General features: G+C 39.2%; 2 protein-coding genes across 3 annotated transcripts in view; both read left to right on the top strand.

Annotated features, from left to right (window-relative positions):
• Window positions 1-11,136, top strand: part of pls3 (plastin 3 (T isoform)) — a 33,495-nt gene extending 22,359 nt beyond the window's left edge. For both annotated transcript variants that reach the window (XM_084133747.1, XM_084133746.1), the window contains exons 9-16: window positions 2,031-2,126; window positions 4,359-4,554; window positions 5,594-5,672; window positions 5,861-5,978; window positions 6,131-6,264; window positions 7,185-7,308; window positions 7,429-7,553; window positions 10,050-11,136. In XM_084133747.1, the coding sequence (XP_083989873.1) occupies window positions 2,031-2,126; window positions 4,359-4,554; window positions 5,594-5,672; window positions 5,861-5,978; window positions 6,131-6,264; window positions 7,185-7,308; window positions 7,429-7,553; window positions 10,050-10,182 (1,005 nt within the window). In that variant the 3' untranslated portion in view covers window positions 10,183-11,136. The remainder of the gene's footprint in view (window positions 1-2,030; window positions 2,127-4,358; window positions 4,555-5,593; window positions 5,673-5,860; window positions 5,979-6,130; window positions 6,265-7,184; window positions 7,309-7,428; window positions 7,554-10,049) is intronic.
• Window positions 11,137-15,751: 4,615 nt separating this feature from the next.
• Window positions 15,752-25,506, top strand: LOC311095275 (cyclic nucleotide-gated channel alpha-2-like). The gene is made up of 7 exons (XM_084133745.1): window positions 15,752-15,881; window positions 17,678-17,785; window positions 17,869-17,979; window positions 22,898-23,074; window positions 23,191-23,298; window positions 23,722-23,828; window positions 23,970-25,506. Exons 2-7 carry the CDS (start codon window positions 17,679-17,681, stop codon window positions 25,388-25,390), a joined length of 2,031 nt encoding a protein of 676 aa, XP_083989871.1. The 5' UTR covers window positions 15,752-15,881; window position 17,678; the 3' UTR covers window positions 25,391-25,506.
• Window positions 25,507-27,350: the final 1,844 nt, after the last annotated feature.

Below are 27,350 nucleotides of genomic sequence, written 5' to 3'. Positions count from 1 at the left end.
TAACACCCTAGCATTATGGCTCTTTAAGAAACCATACCACTAAGAAACACTCAGAAATGTGAACATGTAATTATAGCTTTTTATTAAATGCAGTTGACTTTACATTATAAATATTGTACTTTACACTAACATTAAATTACATGTACCTACAATAATTATTTGAATAACATGAAACCATGTGTGGGTGAATTGGAAAGTTTTGCGTAGATGTTTTGCATATTTTAAATCTCCTGAAGAACTTATGGGTAGATGCCCAATATACAGCTTTACTTTAGCTTTACTGATGAAATAAAAAATCATGTTGCCAAATTTATCCAAATTAGAATTTACATAACAGCTAGCTCCATTTTCTGTTCCATAAAGGCATTTCGCCGTCATGCAGTTACTTTGACTTTCAAATGCTCTGGATGGCAAACCCATGAAAAAAATGTGTAAAACATGTGAGGGATCATTTAGTGTCTAATCAAAGATGTGTCATGTGTACATGTCATGTATTTTCATGAAAAAGTAATTTGGTTATGTAGATAAAGATGAAAAACAGTGAATGATTTAACTAATATCTCTCTCTATCTTCCTCTGTGCTGCAGTTAACAGATTTTTCAAAGTGTGTAAAGGTACTTTCCTAAATGTACTGAGATCAGTTATGCCTATTTCGTTGTTTTGTTTACATTCATTCACGGTCATGTTCTCAGGAATTCACGCATGATTGTCTGTCTCTCATATTTTCACACATTTCTCTGGATTGTGTCTCATGTAAATATAATTCACAGTATAATTATCTTTTGATGCCTTCAAGTCCTTTTGGTCAGATTTTGTGATTTCTGGACAGAATAAAATGGATGCGTTGGAGCATTGTAGTATTGCAGTTGCACTAGTCTGTTGCCTCATAGTATTTTTGACAGGCTTTATAATTATTCTTCAACAACTGTACACAAAAATGTATAGAAACTAAGTTGTACCATCAATATTCTCTGTATGATTAATACCAGCTGCGGCCATGATTCTTTTACCCTATAAAGCTGACTTTATGATATTTGATACAGCCTCTAAATTATCAACATGATCAAACCGTTGTGGAAAAACCTGTTGTACATGATTTACTTCTCAAACGTCCACTTTCAGCTTGTGCTTCACGTGTCTTTATGCAGTGAAATCTGCGCTAAACATAAGAATAACTTTTAAATTGATAGTAATATTTCAAGATGGACACTTACTTGACCGAAGCACCTTAGGTTTACTTTATTATCCAGACATATATATATATTTAAACTCTTGAGTATCAAATATGATCATCAGGCTTTTGAGAAAGGTATTGCATTGCATTGCATTATGTTTTAAAACTACAGAGCTTTGATCATAAAGCTAAGCATTTAAATATCCTACAAGACATATTATTGGAGATATTAGAGTGACGACTATCTGCTATTATACTGTTATTAAGAGCTCATTGATTTACATTACAATTAAAACATCATCTTATTACATTTTTGTCCATATAAATATCACCAAATTTTTGCTCAGTTTTAGCACACGAGTATAAGCTTCATATTCTCTCTATATATGACTTTATGAACCATAAAAGCTTGAAAAGCTCGACAAAAAACACATATGCAACTTTGTTTGTAGATAATTTTTTTTAGATCTTGCTTAAAGTTTTAATAAACTGTCTATTTAAAAATATATATTTTTCAGAATATTTTTTCATATGTCAGGCTCAGCTCAGAACCCCTCCAGTACTCTGTACAGATCGTTTTTCATGACTGATACTGATTATTTTTAAGTGTCTGATAATCAATGATTTTATGTCGGCTTTTAACGCAAACTTTTAACGCAACTTCCGATTGTTTTCTGTTGAGCGCAGGGGGATAATGGTGTTGAGTCCGAGAGTCTGTCTCTAGTAATGAGACCATTAGGACATTCATATGCTCTCAGCTCATAAATAAAATCTTGCTGACGTGACTTGAAGGCAGCATTATTACGCTACACGTTTCACTAAAAGATTTTTTCTGTTCTCACTCTTGAATCTGCAGGACTCCAGGGCTTATTTCCACCTGCTCAACCAGATCTCACCTAAAGGACAGAAGGAGGGCGAAAAACACATTGACATCGACATGTCAGGCTTCAGCGTGAGTTCACATTATACACTTTTAAAGTTTTATAAACCAGTATACAAATGGAAGACTGAAGTAGTTATTGAATGCATCTGATGCATCTGGTAGTGTGCTTTTCTCAGTAGAAGAGTGTGTCTTATATAGATATATGAAAGCTTCATTCACTGGAGCAGCTCATTGTAAGTCAGGAGGACAGAAGCAGTTCCTCTCAGCTCTGACCGGGATCTTCCTGGTTTATGAAGTGCAGTTATCAAGCATCAGCAGATCAAACACTGGTTTCTCTGGGGGTCTAAACTCAGCACAGGAGGGTGAAAGTTTATCCAAACCTGGGATTGATTCTTATAATCATTGCCAAAATGAAGAACTGCAAATTCTGAGCAGGATGTGTTTTCACAGTGTTTTTTGCGATAGTGACTTCCGGTAGAAGAATCATCAAAAAGCCAGTGTTTATTGCACATTGTGTTCTAGCCTGTCGTGGCGGTCACAACACGAGCAGCCACCGCAGACGCCAGATCCTCCCCCAGCATGCCATGGGGCGAGTCATTCACTGCTTTGGTTTGGGACAGCAACAATGTTGGCCGTTTCCCAGCAGAGTGTAAACAGCCCGTGTGTTTAACCCCACGCGCTGTTATTGACTGTGTGCTGAATGAGTCGGCTGTGGCTGAGACACGCTCAGGGTCGCTTCACCGTCAACATCAGCCAGTGTTTCAGCTTTCTGCGGCCTTTGAAAGGAGGCATTATTCATTATCTGAGACTCAGTGTCTGACACTCTTTTCCAAGCCCCAGTGAACTGCATCAAGGTCTGTTCTTGCGACATATGCAGTTCTTCTAAGAAAGACTGGGCAAGATAGCTAAAAAAAAAGAAGAAAAAAAAAGATATCTTTCATGCTTTTGACCGTATTCAGTGTTGAAATATATATACACTACCGTTCAACATTTTGGAGCCAGTGAGATTTGTTTTTGAAAGAAGTATTTTATACTCACCAAGGCTGCATTTATTTGATCAAAAATACAGTAAAAACAGTAATATTGTGAAATATTATTACAGTTTTCCATGTGAAAATGTAGTAAACTCAAATTTATTCCTGTGATCAAAGCTGAATTTTCAGCATCATTACTGCTTAGTTATTATTTGTGATAATTTATCAATTATTATTGGCGACCAAATAATAATTGTTGTTATTATTATAATTATTATCAATAATGAATAATGTGCTGATTCAAATATTTTCAGGATTCTTTGATGATTAGAAAGTTCAAAACCACAGCATTTATTTCAAATACTAATATTTTGTAACACTATAAATGTATTTAGTGTCACTTTGAATCAATGTAATGCATCCATGCAGATTCAAATTGTTTTTTGTTTTTTTGAAGAAATAAATATACTGACCCCAAACTTTTGAACGCTAGTTCAAGGACCTATCCATTCAAAATTATTAAAAAATAAAATAAATTAAAGCAAGGATAAAAATGCAATTAAACACACACACACACTTTTTTTTTTTGCGTATATAAGACATCATAGCTGCTTATTGCTTGCTTGTCTTTTATTCATTGCTTGAGTTGTAAGGGAGCCCATTAACTAGGTAGGCGACTGACTAGGGTTTGGGACAAAGCCTTAATGTACATTGCATCAGATTTCTGCACTTTTACACATTCAACTATTTCTGAAGTTAGTGTAGGTATTGTACCACCAAATGAATCTGGCTCTCAAGTAATGTTCAAGCACTTCACCTGTGCGATTGTCCTTAAAGGGTTAGTTCCCCTAAAAATTAAAACTGTCCCATGATTTACTCTCCCTCAAGCCATCCTAGGTGTACATGACTTTCTTCTCTCAGATTAATATAATCAGAGTTATATTAAAAAATATCCCGGGTCTTCCAAGCTTTATAATGGGAGTATATGGTACCATAGATTTTGAAGCCCAAAAAAGCACATCCGTCCATCATTAAAGTAATCCATACGGCTCCAGGGGGTTGATAAAGAAAAAAAAAGTAAGAATAACATCCATATTTATAACTTAATAAACTATAATCACTGGCTTCTGGTAAAGGCCGTTCGCGAGTCGAGTTTCGGCCAAAGAGAGCTAACCCTTTAATTCTGTTGATGTTTGATTTGAGTTGTGTCTTATTTTCTACATGACCCATGAAACAGAAAAGGAGAATATTTTGCATCTGAGGCTTAAGCGAATCCGTGCCACCGAAGCAGAGAGGGAAACTGTTTTAACTGTTGTGTGTCCCGCAGGAGAAGGATGACCTGAAGAGAGCCGAGTGTATGCTGCAGCAGGCAGACAGGCTGGGCTGTAGACAGTTCGTCACGTCTACTGACGTCGTGTCTGGCAACCCCAAACTCAACTTGGCCTTCGTTGCCAATCTCTTCAACAAGTACCCAGCGCTGACCAAACCCGAGAATCAAGACATCAACTGGGGCCTTCTGGAGGGTGGGTCGTCTGCTCCTGATTGTTGCTCTTTCCTGTATCCTATTACCATTCTAGCATTATAAATAATACACGCGCCACGTAATGACTCATGAAAATGGCTGACACTGCCTCCAAACACTTGCTTCTAAAAATACACTCGATGGCATCACAAATGAGACATTCAGGATTTTTTTTGTGGAAACTGGTGAAGCGTGTCGGCCCGAGACTCAAAGGGAGGGACTGTTTGGCTCATTTCCTGAGGCTGGAACAGTTTACGCCCTTTCGATGAAGACTGTGCCCTCTTGTGGTGGAAAACATCTGCTGTCAGACCTAATCCTCAATTATAGATTAACCCCCGGTCTCACAGACAAGGCTTAAGATAGTCCCAGACTAAAATGCATGTTTGAGCTGTTTTAACTGAAAGCAATTTGCACAGATCTTAAAATATGTCAGTTTCATTGATTTGTCTCAAGATGCACCAGTAATGTTTTTTATATGGCGCATTTATAAAAGCTACTTAAATGCCATAATTAAACTAAGACTTAATCCTTGCTTAATCTAATCCATAGGATTACAAAAATCATCATGCGTAACTAATGTGGTCCATATAATTTGAATGTATGGTTATTTATATACAGATTATTAGTGGCATTTGCATATTATTATTATTATTATTAACTTCATGCATACACTTATGGTCATCAAGAAATATTGGTAACACTTTACAATAAAATTAAATTTGTTAACACAATAATTAACAAGAACTACCAATGAAAAACACTTCTAAAGCATTTATTAATCTCAGATAATGTTCATTTAATTTATGAACACGATTAAAATAAAAAAGTTATATCTGTTAATATTAGTTAATGGACCTGACCTAACAAAAATCAGTTGTATTTTTTTAACTAATGTTATGCATTAACTAATGTTATATATTGGATTATGGTATTATGGATTATGGAGTAACCTTATTATAAAGTGCAGTTTGTAAAATGCAGTTTGTAATTCTTGTGTTAGTGAGCCGTGATTAACTCCTGCTTTTGCTTGGTTTCTGTAGGAGAGACCAGAGAGGAGAGGACTTTCAGAAACTGGATGAATTCTTTGGGCGTCAACCCTCACGTCAATCACTTATACGGGTAAATCACAAATCAGGATGAAAGTGAAATGAAATGAGATTTTTCTCATGTATTGAATGTGTATTTCACTTGATTCTCAAGACTTTATGGGATCAGTGATCAACTCAATCACATGAGTGACGTCTCATTTGTATTGTTAATATAATGTTACACTTGAGTCAGTTTTGATCTTTTTAATATCTTCTCAGTGACCTTCAGGATGCTCTGGTCATCCTGCAACTCTATGAGAAGATCAAGGTTCCTGTCGACTGGAACAACAAAGTCAACAAGCCTCCATATCCCAAACTAGGAGCCAACATGAAGAAGGTATTAATTCCTAACGCATTACCTTTTCTCCGAAACCCCTCCCTCTGAGGAAGTCAGCCAATCCAATCCTGCTCAATGAGTGACCGTTTTCTGATTGGATAAAGTGCTGTTTCAATCTTTACATCTGTGTGTGTGTGTGTGTGTGTGTTCAGCTGGAGAACTGTAACTACGCTGTGGAACTGGGGAAGACCAAAGCCAATTTCTCCCTGGTGGGCATCGGGGGACAGGACCTGAATGATGGGAACCCGACTCTCACTCTCGCCCTGGTCTGGCAGCTCATGAGGAGGTAAAACCTTGGCAGATGTGTCCTATAAGCTGAAAAATGTACATAAAACATTCACAGTGTTATTACTAAACAAATAGAAAGTACACTGTAGTAAAGCATGTACATTATAGTAAATCTTGCATAGTGGATATCCATATGTAATGAATAATAAATGTTGTAAACATCAGCAAGCAAGTATTAAATGGATCAAAAATGGTGTTACGAAATATTCTATATTCTTTTGAACTTTCTATTCATCAAAGAATCCTAAAAAAGTATCATGGTTTCAATGACACAACTGTTTTCAACATTCATAGTAATGATAAATATTTCTTGAGCAGTAAATCATCATATTAGACTGATTTCTCAAGGATCATGTGACACTGAAGACTGGAGTAATGATGCTGAACATTCAGCTTTCATCACAGAAATAAATTACATTTTAAAATATATTCACATAGAAAGTTATTTTAAATTATAATATTTCACAGTATTACTGTTTGCTGTATTTTTGATCAAATAAATGTAGCCTTGGTGAGCAGAAGTCTTCTTTCAAAAATATAATGAAAAAAAACTTTTGATCAGTAGTTTATATGAGACTGAACTATAGCATATTAATAAATGGACAATAACCTTGATCAATAAATGCGAAATATTTATATTAACTATAAGGTCTTGATGCCTAATGCATTAACTAATGTTAACAGATTTAACCTTATTGTAAAACTTTTATACTGTTAAATTCATATTTGATTTAAAAACAAACACACCAGCATTAATATTTAATAATTTAATTTTACAATAAACGTCTAAAAGTCTATGAGCAAAGATTGTATATATTTAATTTTATTTGCTTATTAGAGCATGTGTATATGTGTATAAAGCTTAAGTAGTTTGGAGGAAATGTCATGTTGATGAGTGTTTGCTGCGTTCTCTTCCAGATACACTCTGAATGTACTAGAGAACCTGGGCGACGGCCAGAAGGTCAACGATGAAATCATCGTCAACTGGGTTAACAAGACTTTGTCACAGGCAGGAAAATCAACCAAAATATCGAGTTTCAAGGTGCGCAACCCTTCATTTATCAGACTAACATGTGCTGTATGCTTCATGCAGCAGCCAGTATTCATGTTCCTACACGTGTGTGCTGAATGTCAGAAGTAAGTGTTGTGTTCTGAACTACAGGATAAAGAGATCAGCTCCAGTCTGGCGGTCCTGGACCTGATTGACGCCATCCAGCCCGGCTGCGTCAACTACGACCTCGTGAAGAGAGGAAGTCTTAGCGACGCAGACAAACTGGACAATGCAAAGTAAGATTTCAAAAGAGTGTTCATTAGATAACGTGCATCAAGCATTAAAGGTGCTCTAAGTGATGTTGGGTGACGTCACTTCTTGTTGACGTTCAAAGTATTGTCAAACAAAACGGAGGCTAGCTCGACCCTCCCTCCTCCTCATCCCGTCCCCTCCCCCTCCCCCCCTTTCCGTGTGTCGGCCATATCAAAATTCTCAAGAATATACAATTTTAACGTTAGTCGTTGTCTAGGACATCTCTCGTCTAGCTAACTTCCCTCTTCATGCTTCTCTCTCCTCCACTCCCCACTCCCCCCTTCATCATTCTTGTCAGTTATTGGCTGGAACACTGTTTGTTATGTTTCGTGGCCAAAGCTGGGCCAGTTTGTTTTTCTTGCCGTTTTTTTCTGTTCTTTGCTTAGAAGTAGAAAGGAATTAGAAATACGTGAGCAGCGATATACTGTTAGCAAACATCCCAACGCGGCCCACGATGCTGAAAGCGACATTTAGGCCTCGTTTACACTGTCAGTGAAATGTGACCCAATTCCGTTTTTTTGCTCATATTTGACACAGATCGGATGTGTTCTATGACAGTGTAAACAGGAAAAAAACGCATGCATTCGGATATTTCGAGATCGGTTTCAGGCCTCAGTCATATGTGGAAATAAATCAGATATAAATCGGATATGTGCCAATGCGACTGTCATGTCAACAGGCAGATCGGATTTTCTGAGGCATTAGGCAACGTCTTTGCAGTTTAATTACAAGAGAAACCCGGACGTGCTTCTGCGAAGGGACGGATGGGCCGACGAAACGTTGTGTCGTCGTAGGAGAGGAATGTGGACAAACGTTACACAACATATCAAAGGTTGGCTTGCTCATCCTAAAATTTCGGACCCACTGCTCCTCGTTAAAGCTCGCCACAATACGCTCCCACCAGTCCTGAGATATGCACAGGCTGCAATGATTACTGCTGATTAAATTAACAGGACACTTCACCTAACCTTATTTTATTTCATTTTTATCAGATAGACCAGATTTAGTCTTTAATGCAAAATAATAATAATAAATAAATAAAACATTTTATTTTGAAATTTGGTTGAAATGAAATAGTTGAACTAAATGACATTTGAATAGCACTATAACATCATAAATAAATAAAAAAAGATAATCGTTTATGTCTAAGATTGTGTGTGCAAAGAATATATTATTATATGCAAACAAAGGAGGTCATAATTTAGCAAATTGTTTAGAATAGCACAGCAACACAATCATAAGACATTCATTTCAGCTGCTCATGACAGCTGAAAAAGAAAGGCAGGCCAAAAAGGCAAGAATGCTGGAAGGGTGCGATTGATCTGGCACTGATCGTTATCAGCCGATAGGAGTTAAAGCAAAAAAAAAATATTTTCCTCGACCAAACCCCATTCCACAGCCTGTCACACACCCAGTTTAAGAGCAATTTTTTCTTCTTCTTGTAATTAGGAGTATAGTGAGTACATGCTTTACCTTCACAAATGAAATACTCAAAAAACATTTGCATTTAAAGAAAGCACTTTTCGTCCTCCTCCGCCTCATAATCATGGTGATGTTTGGCGAACTTCGCATATATTGCAGAGCTAGCATCAATCATATTTTGCATTTGTCCAACTGCGCAAGATAATTTAACCCTTTAAACATGTGTGATGTTTCAGATAGTATGGCAAGTGTAAACACATTAATCGGATATGGGTCACAATTGAAAGAACGTGTAAACGGACGGTCAAAAAAATCGGATATAGGCAACAAATCAGAATTGGGCATCAAGACCTGCAGTGTAAACGAGGCCTTAGATGAATATGTAAATATGTGCTGTGCACTTTTCTCTCAATAACAAAATAAACAATAGAAATGACAGCGTTGAGAAAACAGCAGTTCAGAAAGCATCTGATTATTGTGATGTAGATGTGTTTGCTCTCTGAGATTCACCGAATCATGATGACAGATGAGGTCATTAAAATTACACTGTTACGATAGTTTGATTATAAAGTATATTTGAGACTATATAGATCTGACTATGGGAGACTATAGTTAAATGAATCCCTTTTCTTTGTATGACACATTGACATTACAGTACAGATTGGCTCTTTCGGCATTATCCTGAACATTGTATAAGCATTCGTTTCATGTGTCACTGAACGGAAGAGAGGCTCTCAGGAGCGAGTAAACATCACATGCTTTTCATTTTACCAGCAAAACCGTCCCGAGTCCTTCACTTAAAAATCAGTCTACAGGCTTTCATAGACAACACTGGAAGTCGGGGAAGGTTCTTGAGTTTAGTTTCAAGCTGTTCCCACATTAGCAATAACACAGCGATTAATATATGAAAAGGTTCTCAAATACGGGTGTAAATGTATGAAGAAAAGTATATAAATGCTGTGAGAACTATTAATCGTGGATATTATAACACACCCATGAAGAAGTCTTTAGGTCTGTGTAATGTTTCCCAGGATAATGAGGTTCTGTGTGTCTTGCAGGTTTGCCGTGTCCATGGCCAGGAAGATCGGGGCTCGTGTCTACGCTCTGCCTGATGATCTAGTGGAGGTCAAACCCAAGATGGTCATGACCGTGTTCGCGTGTCTAATGGGCCGAGGGATGAAGAGGGCGTAACGCGGGACCCTGCGGACAATCAAGCGCTGATGTCCTACCCAAAAGCCATTTTGCTGGTTGAAAGGCTTCTGGTTCAGTAAATTTATTACAACCACAATAAAAAATGGCAACAGATGTTAAAGAATCATGCTTAAGTTTGGCAGGACATCAAAGTTGAAATGGGCTTGAAGTTTATGGAAAGGGAGGGTCGGTTCTTTTAGACCAAAACAATTACGATTCCATCTGCGAAAGGGACAAATTAAAACCAAATTTTATTGTCAATGAAATGCAAGATGACTAAAGCATTGGATCTAAACCATGTCGGACTCTGCTTTGCAATACTCTATTTACATAATCGATAAAGGAAGAATGTACGAGTGCTAGCTGTAGGTCTCAATTGGACAGCTTTGGACATTTAGAGTCACGACTGGCCTTACTAGATGCAGTATTGCCTCTATGCAGAACATGATTGTGTTTGAACCATTGAATTGGACCGCTTATTTTCCTTATGTTTTACACACGTTACGGAATTTGCCAGAAACTTTCCAGTGAGACACTTTAACGCATTCCATAGTTGTGTACTATTTGTCTTATGTATATGTATACTCAAAAAGGCTTTTTACATTCAAGAGACATCCAAACAGAATGAACTATGCATGATCTATCTATGTTTTTTATTTAAAACAATACACTCCTCAGAAAAATGTCTTTAAGAGCTTTAAGCATTAACCAATCCATGCTGTACGTTAAATGCAAAGATGACAAATAAACGCTGACGCAGAGGAAGGTCATCACGTGTGGTCAGTGTCAAACCTGTTACCGTCGGTTGATGGTGAGGGACTGTTTCCGGGAATGAAACTGGAAGTGTCTGGTCATACGACAGCATGTTATCTGTGGACCGAAGCAGCTGACACCAAATGTCTGTAACTGAAAAACATCATTAAAATAAAGCAGAAAATGCAACTGTGCATAGCATTACTCTTCTGTATTCTTTCCTTTTCTTTTTTCAGTTTTAAACAGTTTTGTGCTCTAGGTTGATGTGAACACAGAGGGGTCAAACAGTGACGCGTCACACTGAAAATCGCTTTATTTGTTTGTCATTTTAGAATATCAAAACATTTTACAATTCTTCACAGTAGAATGTAACAGCCCTCCTAATTTTTCCATTCATTTCTCCCATAGGGATTTTTCAAAAGTCTTCATTAAACACTCAAAAAAATAACTCTTTGAATGAACATAAAAAAAATCATGGAAATGATTTCCACATGATTAACTTGCTTTATTTCAGCATTATGCAATTCTGTTATTCCAATTTAATGTACTTACGTTGGGTCAACTTAATTTATTAAGGTTGATTCAACTTATTTACTATGGTTGGACACAGCTTAATTTAATAGTGTCAGCCCAACTAATTTACTTAATTTGCATTCTACTTATGTGTTTGTTATTTTCATTCACCCATTCATATTTTATTTATTTTAGTGACACATAATTAAATGAATAGACTATAGCTAGCTATTTGCTAGCAGTTGCACATATTAGCATCTTAAATGCTAAGATTTACATGCTCCTTCAACCAAAGCAGTTAAAAGTAACCAAATCAGTCCACAGCCAAACAAAATGCTCCACACTTCTCCACAATGGTAACCCACTGTATTTTAAATGGTTCTAATAATTCCAACGTAATTGAACATTAAACACAATTACACACTATCAAGTCTTCCCCTTTTCTCATTTTCTCAAAAAAACATAAAATAACACTTAATTTTAACATTTATTCTCTCTTAATTCAACCATATGCAAAGCATGCTGGGAACTAACAAGCACTGCCCAGTTTCAGTTAATGCAACACAAATCATTCATGTAATCCAACACAAACGGATTAAGTAAACTTCAATTTTACATATTAAGCAGATTGAACACAATCAAATTAAGTTAGGGCAAAATGGCAGTTGGCGTCGCACTATACTGCCACCCTCTGGATGTAATAATTTTTTACTTAACATAAATGGTTTGTGTTTAGACAACACGTTAGGATTTTGTACTGTTAAGTTGAGACATAATTACGTGGACCTTAATAGAAAAAAACATTTCAAGTCAACAAACACAATTATTATAAGTAAACTAAATATAAATATATTATGTAAAGTGTACAACCTTCCTAGTTCATTTTTTTGAGTGAAGCGTTGTAGGCCATGAACCAAACCAAACAGCTACGAGGAGAAGCATAACATTACAAACTTTGATTTGAAGGGGCTAAAGATCTATTTTGGCGTGTTTCGATTGTGGCGACTCTCTGATCTGAGTTTTTACCACAAATTCTGCTTTTAAACCTGATTATTTTACTAATAAGTTGAAATAATGCAGGCTAAAGGCTTCAACAGATTAACAACTGCGTAGCTCACCTTGGGGCTGTAATGGTTTACAAGTTATCGTTAAAATAAATGTCCCTGTGGAGAAAATGAATGGAGTTTTTACTTCCAGAACTGTTACGCTTTCATTGCTAAGTTACTCATTACTTGATAGGACAGCCAAAAGTTAAGACTTTTACTTTTGTAAAACATACTTTCCCTTCATAGGAATCCAACAGGGCCAAAGGTCTCCTGAGGTAAAAGGGCCTTTTGATTTTATCGCTGTGTTTTTCCTGATTCATAAGTTAATTTTGTAGAATGACAAATTATCTCAAATTTAATTAATATGATGCATAAATATAATGATACGCCCTAAAATTTTCGCTAATATTTTGAGACAAAAGACTTAGGAAGTTTATGTTCAGTTTCCTTGATAATGAAATCAATAACAGTTGAATAAGTGAAAGGATGTTATTTGGGGTCAAAAGCCTCATTGTTGAAAGGCATAAACAGTTTCCTATAGACTTACTCGGGTTAAAGAGGCCTTTGGTCCCTTCAGACCAGAATTTTTTCCACAGAGAAAAAAAAGTATTCACTTGATATTTGCCTTTCTCCAGTGTATAAATGAGTATAAAAATAAGATTTGTTCAACTCATTTATGTTATTATTATTTCCATGGACACTTAAAGCAATAATTCTTCATATTTTAACCATACATATGAACCAGAGTTTAGATACAGTATGTGAACTAGTCTTAAAGATTTTGAAAAGAACACATAGGCCTACCGTAACAATAAGCAATGCTATAAGAATGTGGAAAAAGGTTGTCGTATGATAAGATGGTCTCAAAAAAATAGCATACGTGCACTGTTGGATTACGTGTTGGATTCCTTCTTATCATCATGAACAACTTCACTCTCTCTCGTTCTCTCTAAAGCCAAATGAAAAACTAAATGTTGTTAATAAAACATTAACATTAAAATTTGTGGCTCTGTATTTAAGCTTTGAAATTATTTGGAAAAACTGTTTTTGTAAAATCCTGTGTTCTATACATCTCTAAAAAGATAATCAAATTAACTCTGAGTATTATCAATTGCTACTATTAAGATTTTAATACGTACAAGGTGAGGCCACCATGAACATAAATTAGCATATCAAATGTAAAAAGGAGCTCCTCCTGTCTTGGTTGATGCCTGAATCGCAATCAGATTAAGGCCTAGTCCACACGTACAAGGGTATTTTTATAAACAGAGTTTTTCCTCTGATCCGAACACCTTGCCCCGCTCACAAGACAATACACATGGACAGAAGATCGCACGGCTCGAGCACGCTAAAAACCGTGCGCTCACACACAGACAAGACAATGCAGGAGTGTCAGGGCTCTTTCACAAAACTGAGAATAAACTAAACAGAAGTGACAGAACCCTGACATATATGGGACTGATTGTGTTTGCCCATGTCAAACCTATTTGTTAAATCCAACTGGGCCCCATTTGTGTGAGGCCCCAGATAATATGCCCACCAATTTATCTAAAAAATAACCCATGTGGGTCCCACATACACGTGTTGGCTGGGAGGGCAGAGCTGGAGACCACCATGGTGGAGCCGGCAGAGATGGAGACCACAAGGGGGCTGTGGGGCTGGACAGCTGGAACAGAGAGAGAGAGAGTCCAGAGAGATCAGGGATGGCTTTAGTTGGCATGACAGTGTATTTGGGTCAGTTAATTGGATTAACTTGATGTAGCTAAATTAATATTACAGTCAATTAATCAGTTCGTCCAACGAACTCTTTTGATTATTCATTTATTCTAAAGAAAAGCGTATCTTTCATGGCCACCGAAAAATAATTATTCCTTAGCATGTACAGCGCTTAGAGCATGTAACAAGATCAAGATCGTAAAATAGATATTTATTTAATAAAATTAGAAAATTAGAAAATTATTTCTGAAGAATCATGTGACTGAAGTAATAGTGCTGAAAATTCTGCTTTGAATCATTGTAAAAAAATCCATTTTAAAATGTATTTAAATAGAAAAAAGTTATTTTAATTTGTAATAATATTTCACAATATTACTGTTTTTGCTGTATAAATGCAGCAATGGTGTGCATAAGAGACTTCTTTCCAAACATAAAAAAAAAATCTTAAATATTCCTTTTGACTGGTAGTGTATAGGCTGTCTTCCTCTATTACTATATCTTGCCCAGGTGTCTTTTGGCTAATTTCCTTAAAGTCCCCCTGTGGTGAAAATCAAGCTTTTAATGTTGTTTATATGTCTATGTGGTGTTTTTAATATGCTTTAAGACAAACCATGTGTAAATTCATCAGTCGACAGCATTGCTGAGTATTTCCTCCTTAAAACTGCAGTGAACCAAAGACAGAAAACACGCTTTGAAATCGCTGGTGTTTCTGACGTCACAAACTACCTTGTAACCAATCAGATCAACGTGTGATCGCCAACGAGTGGATCTCTGAGCCGCTGTGAGTGAGTGGAGGCGGGGCTCATTTGCATATTCATAGAATCGCATATACTAAATGAGGCAAGGGTGTCGAATTACATTCAAGATATTTTAAGGCATAAAAATATTTTAAGGCAAAAAAAGATGTGTTTTAAGGGACAAAATTGACTACGGGGGGACTTTAAGATGAGCCTTTAGACCAACTATTATATACATGTGTACAGAAAAAGAAATATATTTCTGTCATCGTTACTCTAGTGTAGGGAATCAATCAGACAGCAGCAGTAAAACCACTGATGACATGGTTAAGGAATACAGCAGCAAACAGTGCTTGTGTGTGTATTCAAGTGCTCGCCGGAGCAAAGGCTGAGCATCAAAAACACAACGCTGCAATCAGTGCACTTCAAACGCACAAGCATCTGCTGGAATAACAATCAGCCTCTCTCCTCTCACAAAACCACAGGACCACCTTTGAATCTCACAACTGCGCTGGGCATACAAACAGATCAGAGCTTAGAGAAACAGAGGACGGAGAAAAAGACATTGAGATTGATGTTGCTCCGCTGGGAGAGATGGAGTGGGATGTGAGGAGGCGGTGGAGAGGTGTGTGATGTCTGGAGAGCTGTATGGTAATGTGTCCCACGTCCCCCTCCCTGCCTCCAGACACTCAACTGCCCTCTCAGCCTCATTTCAATCACAACACAGCCCTTCACTTCAGATTTCTCTGGAACAAACGCAGCAGATCCATGAACCAGACAGATAAAACATCACTGTGCTGAAGTCAGAGGAAGACTCTTCAGAACTCAGGAGAGGAAGGATGTTTCAACGCTTCAGATGCACGTTCTTCAAAGTTATGGATAATTAATACAAAGCATCTCTTCAAAAACCTGAAACATCCCAAAATACAAGAAGGTGAGTGAATAAACACAACACTTTTGTTCCTAATTGTCAATGTACTGCTATATGCTATTACATGGCCATATTCTTAGTAATAGTAATAATTAATTTGTTTGAATAAGATGTGGAAATATTACCTTGTCAGATCTTGATGAGTTCCTAAAAAAGCTGTTGGTGTTTAGTGCTATTCACAGCAATGGCTTCAAATGCAGTCATAATTTATATTTATTCTAATGTCACTTAGTCATCTCATGATCACAGTGTTTTTAAAAGCTGCAAACAGCTCAACAGTTTTAACCATTTTCGATTCAGTTTCTAAATTGTGGTCAAAAGTGTACATATATGTTGCAAAATCTGCAAAATGTTCATTATGTTAACAAAATAATAAAAAGATGAATCTTAAAAGCATACAGTCACTGCTGGAAAGGGTTCAAATATGCGAAAGATGCTGGAAAACCAAATCATTTGTGGGACCTGGAGGATTTTTCCTGAAGAACGGTGCTCAGTTTAACTGCTCGGGACAAACAAGGGATTCATTATCAACCATCAAAAAAACCACAAAAAAAAAAACAGTCGTGGATCATCTAGGCTAGGTGATACGTCCTACAGTAATGACACACAGTATTAAGATTCAAGGGGCATTTTAATAAATTCAACTATTATTTTGTTTTGTGAATTATATGCTAACATCTTATATGTAAAATATCTTATTCAGGACACTATAAAGAATTATTTTTCCACTATAAAGAACCTTTTGTGGAATAGGATACACTGAATAGGATAACATTTCAACCTTGTTAAAATTAATAATGTTTTCGGGGTTGTTTGTTAACAATAGGGTGGTTGATATATAGTCAGTGTAAAAATGTCCAAACTGGAAATGTCATCATATTACTCAACATTACAGACAAAACTATCAGTAAGAAAAACAACATAACACAGCTGAATATATTATAATAGTGAGCTTGTTTTTTTTTTAAGGGCAAAGCATAAGTCTTACACATACAGACCAAAATCTATCAAAAGTAATTAATTTCCAATAAATCAGTAACTTATGTGAATGAACCCAATCCATTTAACTGCCATGATTTTCAGAGGAGAGTCCTGCATAGTTGTCCATCTTGACCTTTGAACAGTGAACACCATACTTTACTGCTATAGCATTAAACACAGCCAGGCCTGTGCTGATCTTGTGTTACAAAAGGAATGTCACTTTAATGTCTTCATTTAGTAAGTAAAATTTACAATTAACACAATCATGTCCTGTCATCAAGAAACCTTTGAAATGCTTATAGATCATTAAACGTTAATTTAACTTGTGTATATCCCAATAATATTGACAAGCTATTTGTCAAGTTGCCTGATATTATTAAATATATTGCTGAAATTAACAAAATTAACATTCCATTTAATGTCTCTTTTAAAATCATATAATAGTATAACCTTTACAGACTTCATTAGTGTTATGGTATGAATAATGTTAAACTGCAAGCATAAGTAATCATACAGACGGAACAAACTCATACAATCTAACACCAGCTGAGAAGTATGTGCACGCCACAAAATTATTTGAGATATTTCTAACTTGTTTTCTTCAGTAATATGACAATTTGTTCAATATAGCATTTTTGCATTGCAGTATTTCTATAGTATCATTTGTACAAATTATATTTTGTGTTATCAATGTGCAAATACACAGATGCTGCTATGAATGAGACTCTTTAAACTGAGTCTGAGTCTTAAACTGTATTAAACTGTTTATTAAATTGTTTGATTAGTTGTAGATTCAGTTCTACAAAACTCTTTTACAGAATGACCGGACAAGTGTTGGTGGAGAGCATGGATTTATCAGCCCACAGACTGTCTGTGAAGACTTCTGTTGAAGATGAGTCAGAGCGTGCCGATAGCACTATCAGCCGGTGAGATATTTTAGAACTCAACAATCAACTGTTACGGTCTATCAGTCTGTATAAATCCCAGTTTGACTCTTTTGCTAATGCAGTGGTCAATCCATATGTGATGACACTTCATCAGAATTACAGCGAGTGGCCACCCTCGAACCACGTGGACTGAACTCACAGAACTCCTTCCGTGGCAGAGGGGCGCTGTCCAGGTGAGTGTCACAGACAGTTTCTTCAGTTCATTTGGGTTTATTCAAGTATGGCCTGCTTGGGAATTTGAATTTGAAATTGGTTAAAGGTACAATATGGCCCTCTAGCGGTTAAAAGACAAAACGTCATGCATTTTGTGGAAGAACATTGTTTTGGTTGTGCTTTGGCTCTGTGTGACTGTGTGGATAAATATGGTTATTTCTCATAACTAAAGAGAGAGATTATCCTACTGCTCATAAAACATTCACTACTAGGCTTAAGAGATATAAGCAGTTTAGATGATAAGGATCTCAAGCTGACTAGCTGAAGACATTACTGTAGCTTTACCCATTAATAGTCATAGTAATGAAAATAAATTCCAACACAGTGCTACAACAACCATAATGAAATGATCTTCACAATATATAATGATTTACAATTAACTCTGTTAGAGAGCTACATATGGCAATTTATCTGTTCAATAAAAAACTTTACTCACCTATTGAGTAATAAAACACCATCATCTCCACATCGCTTTTACAACATTTCAAATCGTCTCAGTTGCGTATGCAACCCTTGTTCCCTGAAGGAGGGAACGGAGACGTAGTCGACCCGGCTCGAGAGGCCCAAAGGCAGCGTCTGAGTGTGCAGTGCAACACTTGCCTGTCTCCACAAGACGGCCAGGGATGCGTGAGAAGGCGGATGACCGGGTCCTCGAACCGCACCCAGCTGCCGTGCTGGCGAACAAGAGGGGGCTGAGGGGTGCAAGGCTTTATAGGGTCACACACCGCCAGACTTGCCCTCTTGGGACCCAGGAACAGAGGAATTTGCTCTTTCTTTGAAGTGTGGGTATCGCTTGCTTTGCCTTTTTTGGGAACCAGCAGTGGAACAGACACACACACAAACAAAGACTCCACCTGGCCCTCATCCAGGGGGAGGGAGTGGATCGGTGACCAACTCCAAAAGCACCCTCCTCCATCCCTGAGCGGGCCGCTCAGGAATGGTTTCGCTGTCGCTTGCCACCTGGCTTGGTAGCGCCTAGAGCGGGCTGGGCATCCCTACAGCGGCCGGCTCTAAGCTGAGGCCTGGCTGGAGGCTGCTGCGGAGGCCCAGCGGGAGCGGCGGCAGGGGAACACCCTTGGCGATGAGCAGGCAGAGGAACTGCCACCGGCGGCGGGGTAGAGGCAGCAGTGGGCTGCCGGGGCAGGATGTGCCAGATGGCCTCCGTCTGCGCTTGGGCGCAGTTATCTGCTGCATCGCCGACCAGGCCAACCTGGGAAATTGGGAAGACCAGGAACTGAACCTTGTCCGCATCCGCCATAACTACCAGGCTGAGCGAACGATGGCGCTCCTGGACTACTAACGTGGACATCGCCAGACCGATCACGCACGCCATGACACTCGTGCCCCAGAGGACGAGGTCGGATGTGGTGCAGAGCTCACCTATGAGCACACGGTCTGGGCTACCCTCGTGCATGTCCATGAGTGCCCTGGCCTGATAGACCTGTAGCACGCAAGAGGATACGGCTTGCCCACAGGCCTTGTAAGCTCTGCCCGTCAGAACGGGTGAGAACTCACAGGCTTTAGGGGGGAGACGAGGGGCCCCATCCAAAAAGCAGAGGCCGCTGGACGCAGGTACACCTGTGTCGCGCCAGACCGCTCTATTGGAGGGACAGCCTCGCAACCCTTCACTGCTCCTCCGTCAAGGGTAGTGAGGGGAGAAAAGTTTATTCGGGCAGTTTCTGGCAGAGAAAGGTGCCGTCTACGACCGGGTAAGCTCTCCATGCACTTCGGGAAAAGAAAGGCACTGGGGCGGCAAGCTGAGAACCTGCACGGCCCGTCCCGAGATACCAATCATCCAACCGAGACTGTTCGGGACACGGTGGAGGATTCCACTCGAGCCCGACAGCCTCGGTGGCCAGATTCAGCATAGCTGAAGATAACGCAGCCAAGTCATAATTTCCAGAGGTCAGCTCACCCTCTGATTCTGCAATTGGCATCCTGTCCTCTGGAGGGGCCCCGAATGAAATGTTCAAATATATATATATTTCTACAAACACGTGATACAACTATTGTGACCGTCCATTTGGGGGGACAAGGAACAATCACATCCAGAAACGCACGGGTGGAATGGCATCTTGAAAAAGACGCGAATGCACCCGTGTTGCTCTTTCAGGAAATGGGACCCATCTCCAGTGCCGAAGCACACAGGGGAATGACCCTGTGACCCTGTGACAACACTGAACAGTGAACTGAAACAGTGAAGCACTAATTTTTCCGCCCTCTAACCAGCCATCAACAAACAGAAATTTGATGCTGTTAAAACAGCAGTTGAGAGCTCAAAGCTTGCGATCACCACTGCACTCGCGCTGTAGAACCACCAGCAACTGGGAGAGCCTTCCTAGAAGAACACCGACACACTCGCTCATTGTATACAACAATACTCTTCAGAGACATCAAAAACAATCGGCTCCGAAGCAAGAAGTAACTAGTGCGTGCATCCACTTCCGTATTTATACCCGCGCCGCGGGGGCAGAGTGTGTGATGCGAATCATGCACGCGAATTGCATTGGCTTGTTCAATAGTACTCGAAGATGAACGTTCAGTCAAACGTTGACTATGTCGAACGTGAACGACTGAAAGGGAACCCTCAGTTCTCGCCATCTCCGAAAAGCTAAGCCAATGTTGATTTTGGTTTTATTACAAGCTTTGTCGCGCTCTCTTTTTGCTAGCAGACACTCCTGTTTGCCGTTGTTTAAAACATCTCAGTTACCATTGTAACCTCCATTCCCTGATGGAGAGAACAAGAAGTTGTGTCGAGACTGACACTAGGGGTCACACTTGGGAGGCTCAAACACGTCTGACATTTCAGTAAAGGCCAATGAGAATTGGTGAGTGGAATTTGCATGCCAGCCCCTTTCACAGACATACGGGTAAAAGAGGCTCTACTCATTCAGGTTTAAGATGAGAAGCTGAGATAGTGTCCCAGTCATTCCAGCAGGCAGTTTCGAGTTGGCAGGAGGGACACAAAGTCTTGTTCCTCCATTAGGGTACTGAGTAACCGAAATGTTTCCTATCTGTCAGTCACTTCCATGTTGTGTCGAGACTGGCACTGGGGGTCCCTATACTAAACGCCACAACCACAACTCTATTAAATGTGTTAGAAGTTTGGAGGTGCAGGTGCATGTATGCTATCTTGTGCCAAGTAGCAAGTGCACTACAGCAACGTCATAACCCTCCTAACGCCCAGAGTAAATAACAAAAGCCTCCCTATTCAAGGGACTTGCCCTCACCATGGGAATAGGTCGCTTCAGCCGTATCCTTGAATTTTTTCCTTTTCTTTACAGCTGAGCACACCTGATTGTTTACAATGGGGATGTGTTCTCCTTCTCTGCAGAGAAAGGAACAGTACGGAGACCACATCCTGCCCAAAGGGGAGATTAACATGTGGAGAGACATCCTATGGACTTACCTGCTGGGAAGTGCTAGATAAAGGAAAAGCCCTTGTGGTGGGCTCTACCTGATAAAGGAGAGACTATCGGCCACAGTGACCGGGCACTTTACCTGGAGATTATAGAATCTCACAAAGGTGTTGGGTGTAGCCCAACCCGCAGCTCTGCAGATGTCTGCCACAAAACACCATTTGCTAAACCCAAGGAGGCTGCAATACCCCCAAGGGACATGGTACACCATGGCTTTGGTGAGTGAATAAAATGCCTGAATGATTGTATCTATCACCACTGGTGATAGTCCCCTGAATTCCTCCATGTCCCATCCAGGGACCAGACATGGAGATTCCAGAGTTCTAGACGCAGGTGCCAGATTGTGCAACTAATAGGACTTGTTCTCCTTCTCCCTGATTTTGGACAGTGTCTGTGCAATGAGGCTCACTGGGGGAAATGCATACTTGTGACCCCTGGGCCAGTTGTGTGCCAGTGCTTTCATGCTGAAGGGGGCCTCTGTCAGTTAATACCACAGAGGACAGTGGGAGGATTCCCAGGTAGTGAACAGATCTATTTGTGCCTCGAAGTATTTACTACAAATCGGCTGAACCACCTGGGGAGGAAGTCTCCACTGCGAGATTGAGGTCGCCTGGGATATGAGTGACTTGCAGTGACTTCAGATGCTGCTGACTCCACAGGAGATGGTAGGCGAGTTGTGACATGCGACAAAATTGGATACCGCCCTGGCGATTTATATATACGTACCGTACTCATGGCCATGTTCTTACAATGAGGACATTCAAGACAGCGATCATGGCCATCTGAAGGAGAGAGAAATCGGCCACATCCAGAAGGACACAGACAGAAAGGCATCTTTTAAAAGATGAGATTCGCTGTGGTGCTTTTTTAGAGGGGAAACTGCCTCTTTTAGTTGAAGCCCCCAGGGGTACTCCCTGCACTTAACTGTGCATTGTTTAAAGAGAGACAGCTGAAATGTGCTGAGAGATCCGGCAGAATGGAGGGAGATGAATGGGTTGTGGATTTGTTTCTACTCATACAAAATAACTTTCTACAGGCTCCGAAAAACAAAGCTGAATATTTCCAGATTCCAGTTTTCAAATAAATATTTGTTCAGCGTCACAGGATTATAATTCATAATTATGAATGAGACTGTAATTTTCCTAAGATAAAAGCTTCACATCCTTCTGTAATGAGAAACTACAGCATATAGGAACCCTGGTAAAGTAGAATGTTTGAACCAAATTAATCAGGCAATTTCTCCCAGGACTCCCCAGAACCAAAGGACAGGGCATTCTTGTTGAGATCATTTGGGATCTCCATTAAGTTCTCCATAAAATAAGTTAGCGAACATCTAGAAGGCTATTTAGTTTATTTCAATTTAGACTTGGATGGAAGGTGAACTCTTGAAATTAAATTCTGGTCAATTTCTCACAATGGGTATTTCCACATTGATTTATTATTTCCCTTTGTTTCCAAGGTTGGTGAGTATGGTAGTCACTCTTAGAGACTGGGCCCATAAGAGTCTTCAGGAAGAGGAGGAAAGGCCAGATTCTTTTTTAGAGCGCTTCCGAGGACCTGAACTTCAAGTTGCTCCCAGTCGGATAAGCATTAGTAGATCTGATGCTCATGATGGGAACAACAGCGCCAAAACCAAGTGAGTTTGTCCTGTCACACCATTATCACCATTCATACATAGCTGTATGAAATATCCATTTCCCTTTTTAACAAACATGCAACCACATAAAATTATGAAATGCATTTGGTTATCAGGAAAAAGTCTGATGTTTTCATACTGGCACCTGCTGATGACCTGTACTACCGCTGGCTGTTTGTTATTGCCACAGCTGTATTGTACAACTGGTGCTTTGTGGTGGCTAGGTAAGACAAAAGAAATGTTAATTTACCTACACACTAATCATTTTATTTGGAGTTTAAAGCTGATATATTGATCATCAATAGCATTTCTTAGCTAAGGTCCTAAAATAAATCCAGTGAATCCAATGAAAAACTTGACAGCAAATTATACAGTAAATTAATCTGAATACTGTAAGCGGAAGAAATAATAAACCTACTAATTTTGCATGCTGAACACTGCATGTATATGGCCTGTGAGGAAATTATTTGTAGCAGCTGTTCATCCATTAAATCCAAGCGGTATAATTAGACCTCATGAGCAAGAGTGTGTGATCTAGGCTCTCATTTTGATGATGATTCATGTAAATAAGTGTTGTTGTGCCATATGTGAAAGGGTTAGTCCTGACTCAAGCTGATGGTGTTTCATTATTCATATCCCAAACACAGAGCCTGCTTTGATGAGCTTCAAACCAGGAACTTCATTCTGTGGTTGGTTTTGGATTATCTCTCTGATGTCATTTATATACTGGACACCTGTGCGAGACTGAGAACAGGTCAGAATCTTTCAGCATCTATCATGTTTTTCAAAGAGTTGTTGTAACACTTCACACTATTAATTAGATAGGTGCTTTGGTGCTAAAATTAAGTGTATATGAGCAATCATTAAGAATTGACAATGTATATCTTCACTATAGGTTTCCTTGAGCAGGGTCTTCTGGTGAAGGACCTTACCAAGTTAAGAGAAAGCTACTTTCATACTTTGCAGTTCAAGCTAGACCTCCTATCCATACTGCCCACGGATCTAGCCTACATCGTCATTGGCATTCACGTACCAGAGCTGCGTTTCAATCGACTGATGCGCTTCTCACGCCTGTTCGAGTTCTTCGACCGCACAGAGACCCGCACAAATTACCCCAACATTTTCCGCATTTGCATCTTGGTGCTCTATATTCTAGTCATCATTCACTGGAATGCCTGCATCTACTTTGCCATTTCCAAGTCTCTGGGCTTTGGATCCGACCAGTGGGTCTACCCAAACATTTCTGACCCTGAGTTTGGGACTCTCACGCGAGGATATGTCTACTGCCTCTATTGGTCAACCCTCACTTTGACGACCATTGGGGAAATGCCAGCTCCGGTGCGGGATGAGGAGTATCTTTTTGTTGTTTTTGATTTCCTTGTTGGCGTTCTCATTTTCGCCACCATAGTTGGTAATGTAGGAGCCATGATATCAAACATGAATGCCACACGGACCGAGTTCCAAGCTCACATCGACGCCATCAAACACTACATGCAGTTCAGAAAGGTCAGCAAAGAGCTAGAAGCTAGAGTCATCAAATGGTTCGACTACTTGTGGACCAACAAGAAAGCAATTGATGAGCAGGATGTCCTAAAGAATCTGCCAAACAAACTGCGGGCTGAGATTGCTATCAATGTGCACTTAGAAACATTGAAGAAGGTCCGTATCTTCCAGGACTGTGAGGCAGGGCTTTTAGTGGAACTGGTGCTCAAGCTGCGGCCACAGGTCTTCAGCCCTGGAGACTACATCTGCCGAAAGGGAGACATAGGAAAAGAGATGTACATCATTAAAGAAGGTCGCCTTGCTGTTGTGGCTGATGATGGGGTGACCCAGTATGCACACTTGACGGGCGGCAGCTGCTTTGGCGAGATTAGCATCCTCAACATCAAAGGGAGCAAAATGGGCAACCGTCGCACAGCTAACATCCGTAGCATTGGCTACTCTGACCTCTTTTGTTTGTCAAAGGATGACCTGATGGAGGCTGTAATGGAGTATCCGGATGCTAAGAAAGTTCTGGAAGAGAGGGGAAGACAGATTCTCCTGAAAGAGGGTCTGCTGGAGGAGTTGGAGGCCGGTGGAATGGGAGAAGAACGGGTTGAGGAGAAAGTGGAGAGGTTGGAAGCTTCTCTTGAAATACTACAGACTCGGTTTGCTCGGTTACTGGCTGAATACACAGCTACTCAACAGCGGCTGAAGCAGAGACTTACAGCAATGGAGTGTAGGACACATCACTCTGGAAGCGGATTCCTCTCGGATGGCAATGAAAGCACTATTGATGGTGATGGTACACACAGTGAGGTCAACATCCAACTCTGAGCACTTGCTTTTAAGAGAGAACCTTGTACTAGTCTTAATGACCACTCAATAGCAATAATATATGAACACTTTACAACAATTATAGCTGTCAAAACAGTTAGTATACACATGGAATTGTTTCATTTATATTTATAAATGTCATGGAACAAACCTTAGTTATACACAAAATAACATAATTTCCTTACGTTTTTTGACCATCCTGCCTGTACTTTGTTTGCTTATTGTGTGATGTTTTCCAAAATAAAAAGATTTCCACAAAAAAAATTAACCGTATTTCTGACAAATACAATTAAACTAGTCTATACCCACATGAGATGAGGACTCCAGACATATTAGTCTTCTAGAAAAACTACAAATAATAATAATGTTTTATTCCACATGGAGCGGGACCCCCAGAGTTACAAATAATTCTCATTTGGGGTGGTGACAGTTAAAACATATTTGTTAATATAGTTTATTCTGATTAACATTTCTTTCACAGTTGTGCCAGTGTTAGCTGCGTTACTCACACTCTACTTTACCTTATGCTACAGATTTATGGTAATATCATGGAAATATTTACCTGATTTGTGAATGTAATTTTGTAATCTGAATTTGATGATAAAATAATGCACATGACCTGTCCTCGCAAGCTGCATGCAAAAACAAACACAGTCTCCGATTCACAAATGAATAATTCTGTCAGGACCACTATCGTCAAATACGATTGACAATTAGCATACAGTTTGGATTGGCTGTATGGTTCTGTTCTGGGCAAGAACTCCCTGCGTATCCATGCAGTCTAGCATGGATAAGAGCAGCAATAACCCCCCTTAGGGTAAACAGAACAAAACCAACATGAATGTATTGCTGATATCATTAATTCAAGATTTTAAAGTACAACATAATTCGAGAATTTATTCTGATTCAAGGGGGAATCTGAATGCCAAATCCTGACTGGACAGGAGGAACTGGGGAGGGGGGAGGGGGGAGGGAGGAGGGTAATGAGCTCCTGAGGAATGCGATATCTGCTGATAATACTGAAGGAACTTATATATGAATACAGTGATAGGCGTCGTATTCCTATAGGTAGACGTGGATCAGCTGAGTATAGGACTCTAACGTGCTCTAATGTGCTAAAGTGACGCGCCAGAACTGACACTATGCTTAATTTTGAGCAGCTTCTTTTAATAATTCACTTTCAAGCATGTTACTCGTTTTAATGAATTTGACTAATCTTTCAGTAAAATAATTCACTATTGTGTTTGGGGACAGAAATATCCTGCAGTAGTTTCTGTTGGTGCCATTCAGTTGTAAAAGTTATTGTATTGATAATTAAATAGAAAGTGTGTTCACATTTTTTTTCCACTTTAATCATTAATTGCAGGTCAAGTTAAGTATATTTGATTGTGCTTAAATGGAACTGGTGCAAGTAAACTCTAGGCACACTTTAAATATCTTGTATTTAAAGACAGATATTATACAGAACTCATACTATCCTTACTAATTGTGATATTAAAACATTTTGGGCTTAAAATAAAAAAATGTGCATTGTGCAATAAAGAAGTACTCCAAATAAAGTTTATTTATAATATTTATACCAGTAAGTCTCAAACAATATGTCAGTAAATATGTTAATGGGTTTGTAGTATACTTAGAGTGAAATAAATGTATTTTAAACATATTTTGGTATAGGTTTTTCTCACCTGGGCTGCAGGGTTGGGAAATACTGTGTAACAGCATCCTCCCTTACACTACATGAGCCTGTCCAGCAGAGGGAGTTGGTAACACACACACACACACACACACACACACACACACACAGGCTGTGCCCCAATTCAAATTCAAAGGCTGGTTAAAAGTGTAATCCAGCAATTTCTCTCAAAAAAATGTATTCTGGGGTAGGCCAGGCTGCGAATGAGCTGTTGTATCTGTTGTATCCTTTATTTCACTGGAAACGAAGGACGCATTTGGAGGAGCC

The sequence above is a fragment of the Abramis brama genome (assembly GCF_963993115.1).
Source record: "Abramis brama genome assembly, chromosome: 13".
NCBI lineage: Eukaryota > Metazoa > Chordata > Actinopteri > Cypriniformes > Leuciscidae > Abramis > Abramis brama.
Note: the sequence above shows the minus strand (reverse complement) of the source record. Positions and strands in the feature narration are given on the sequence as shown.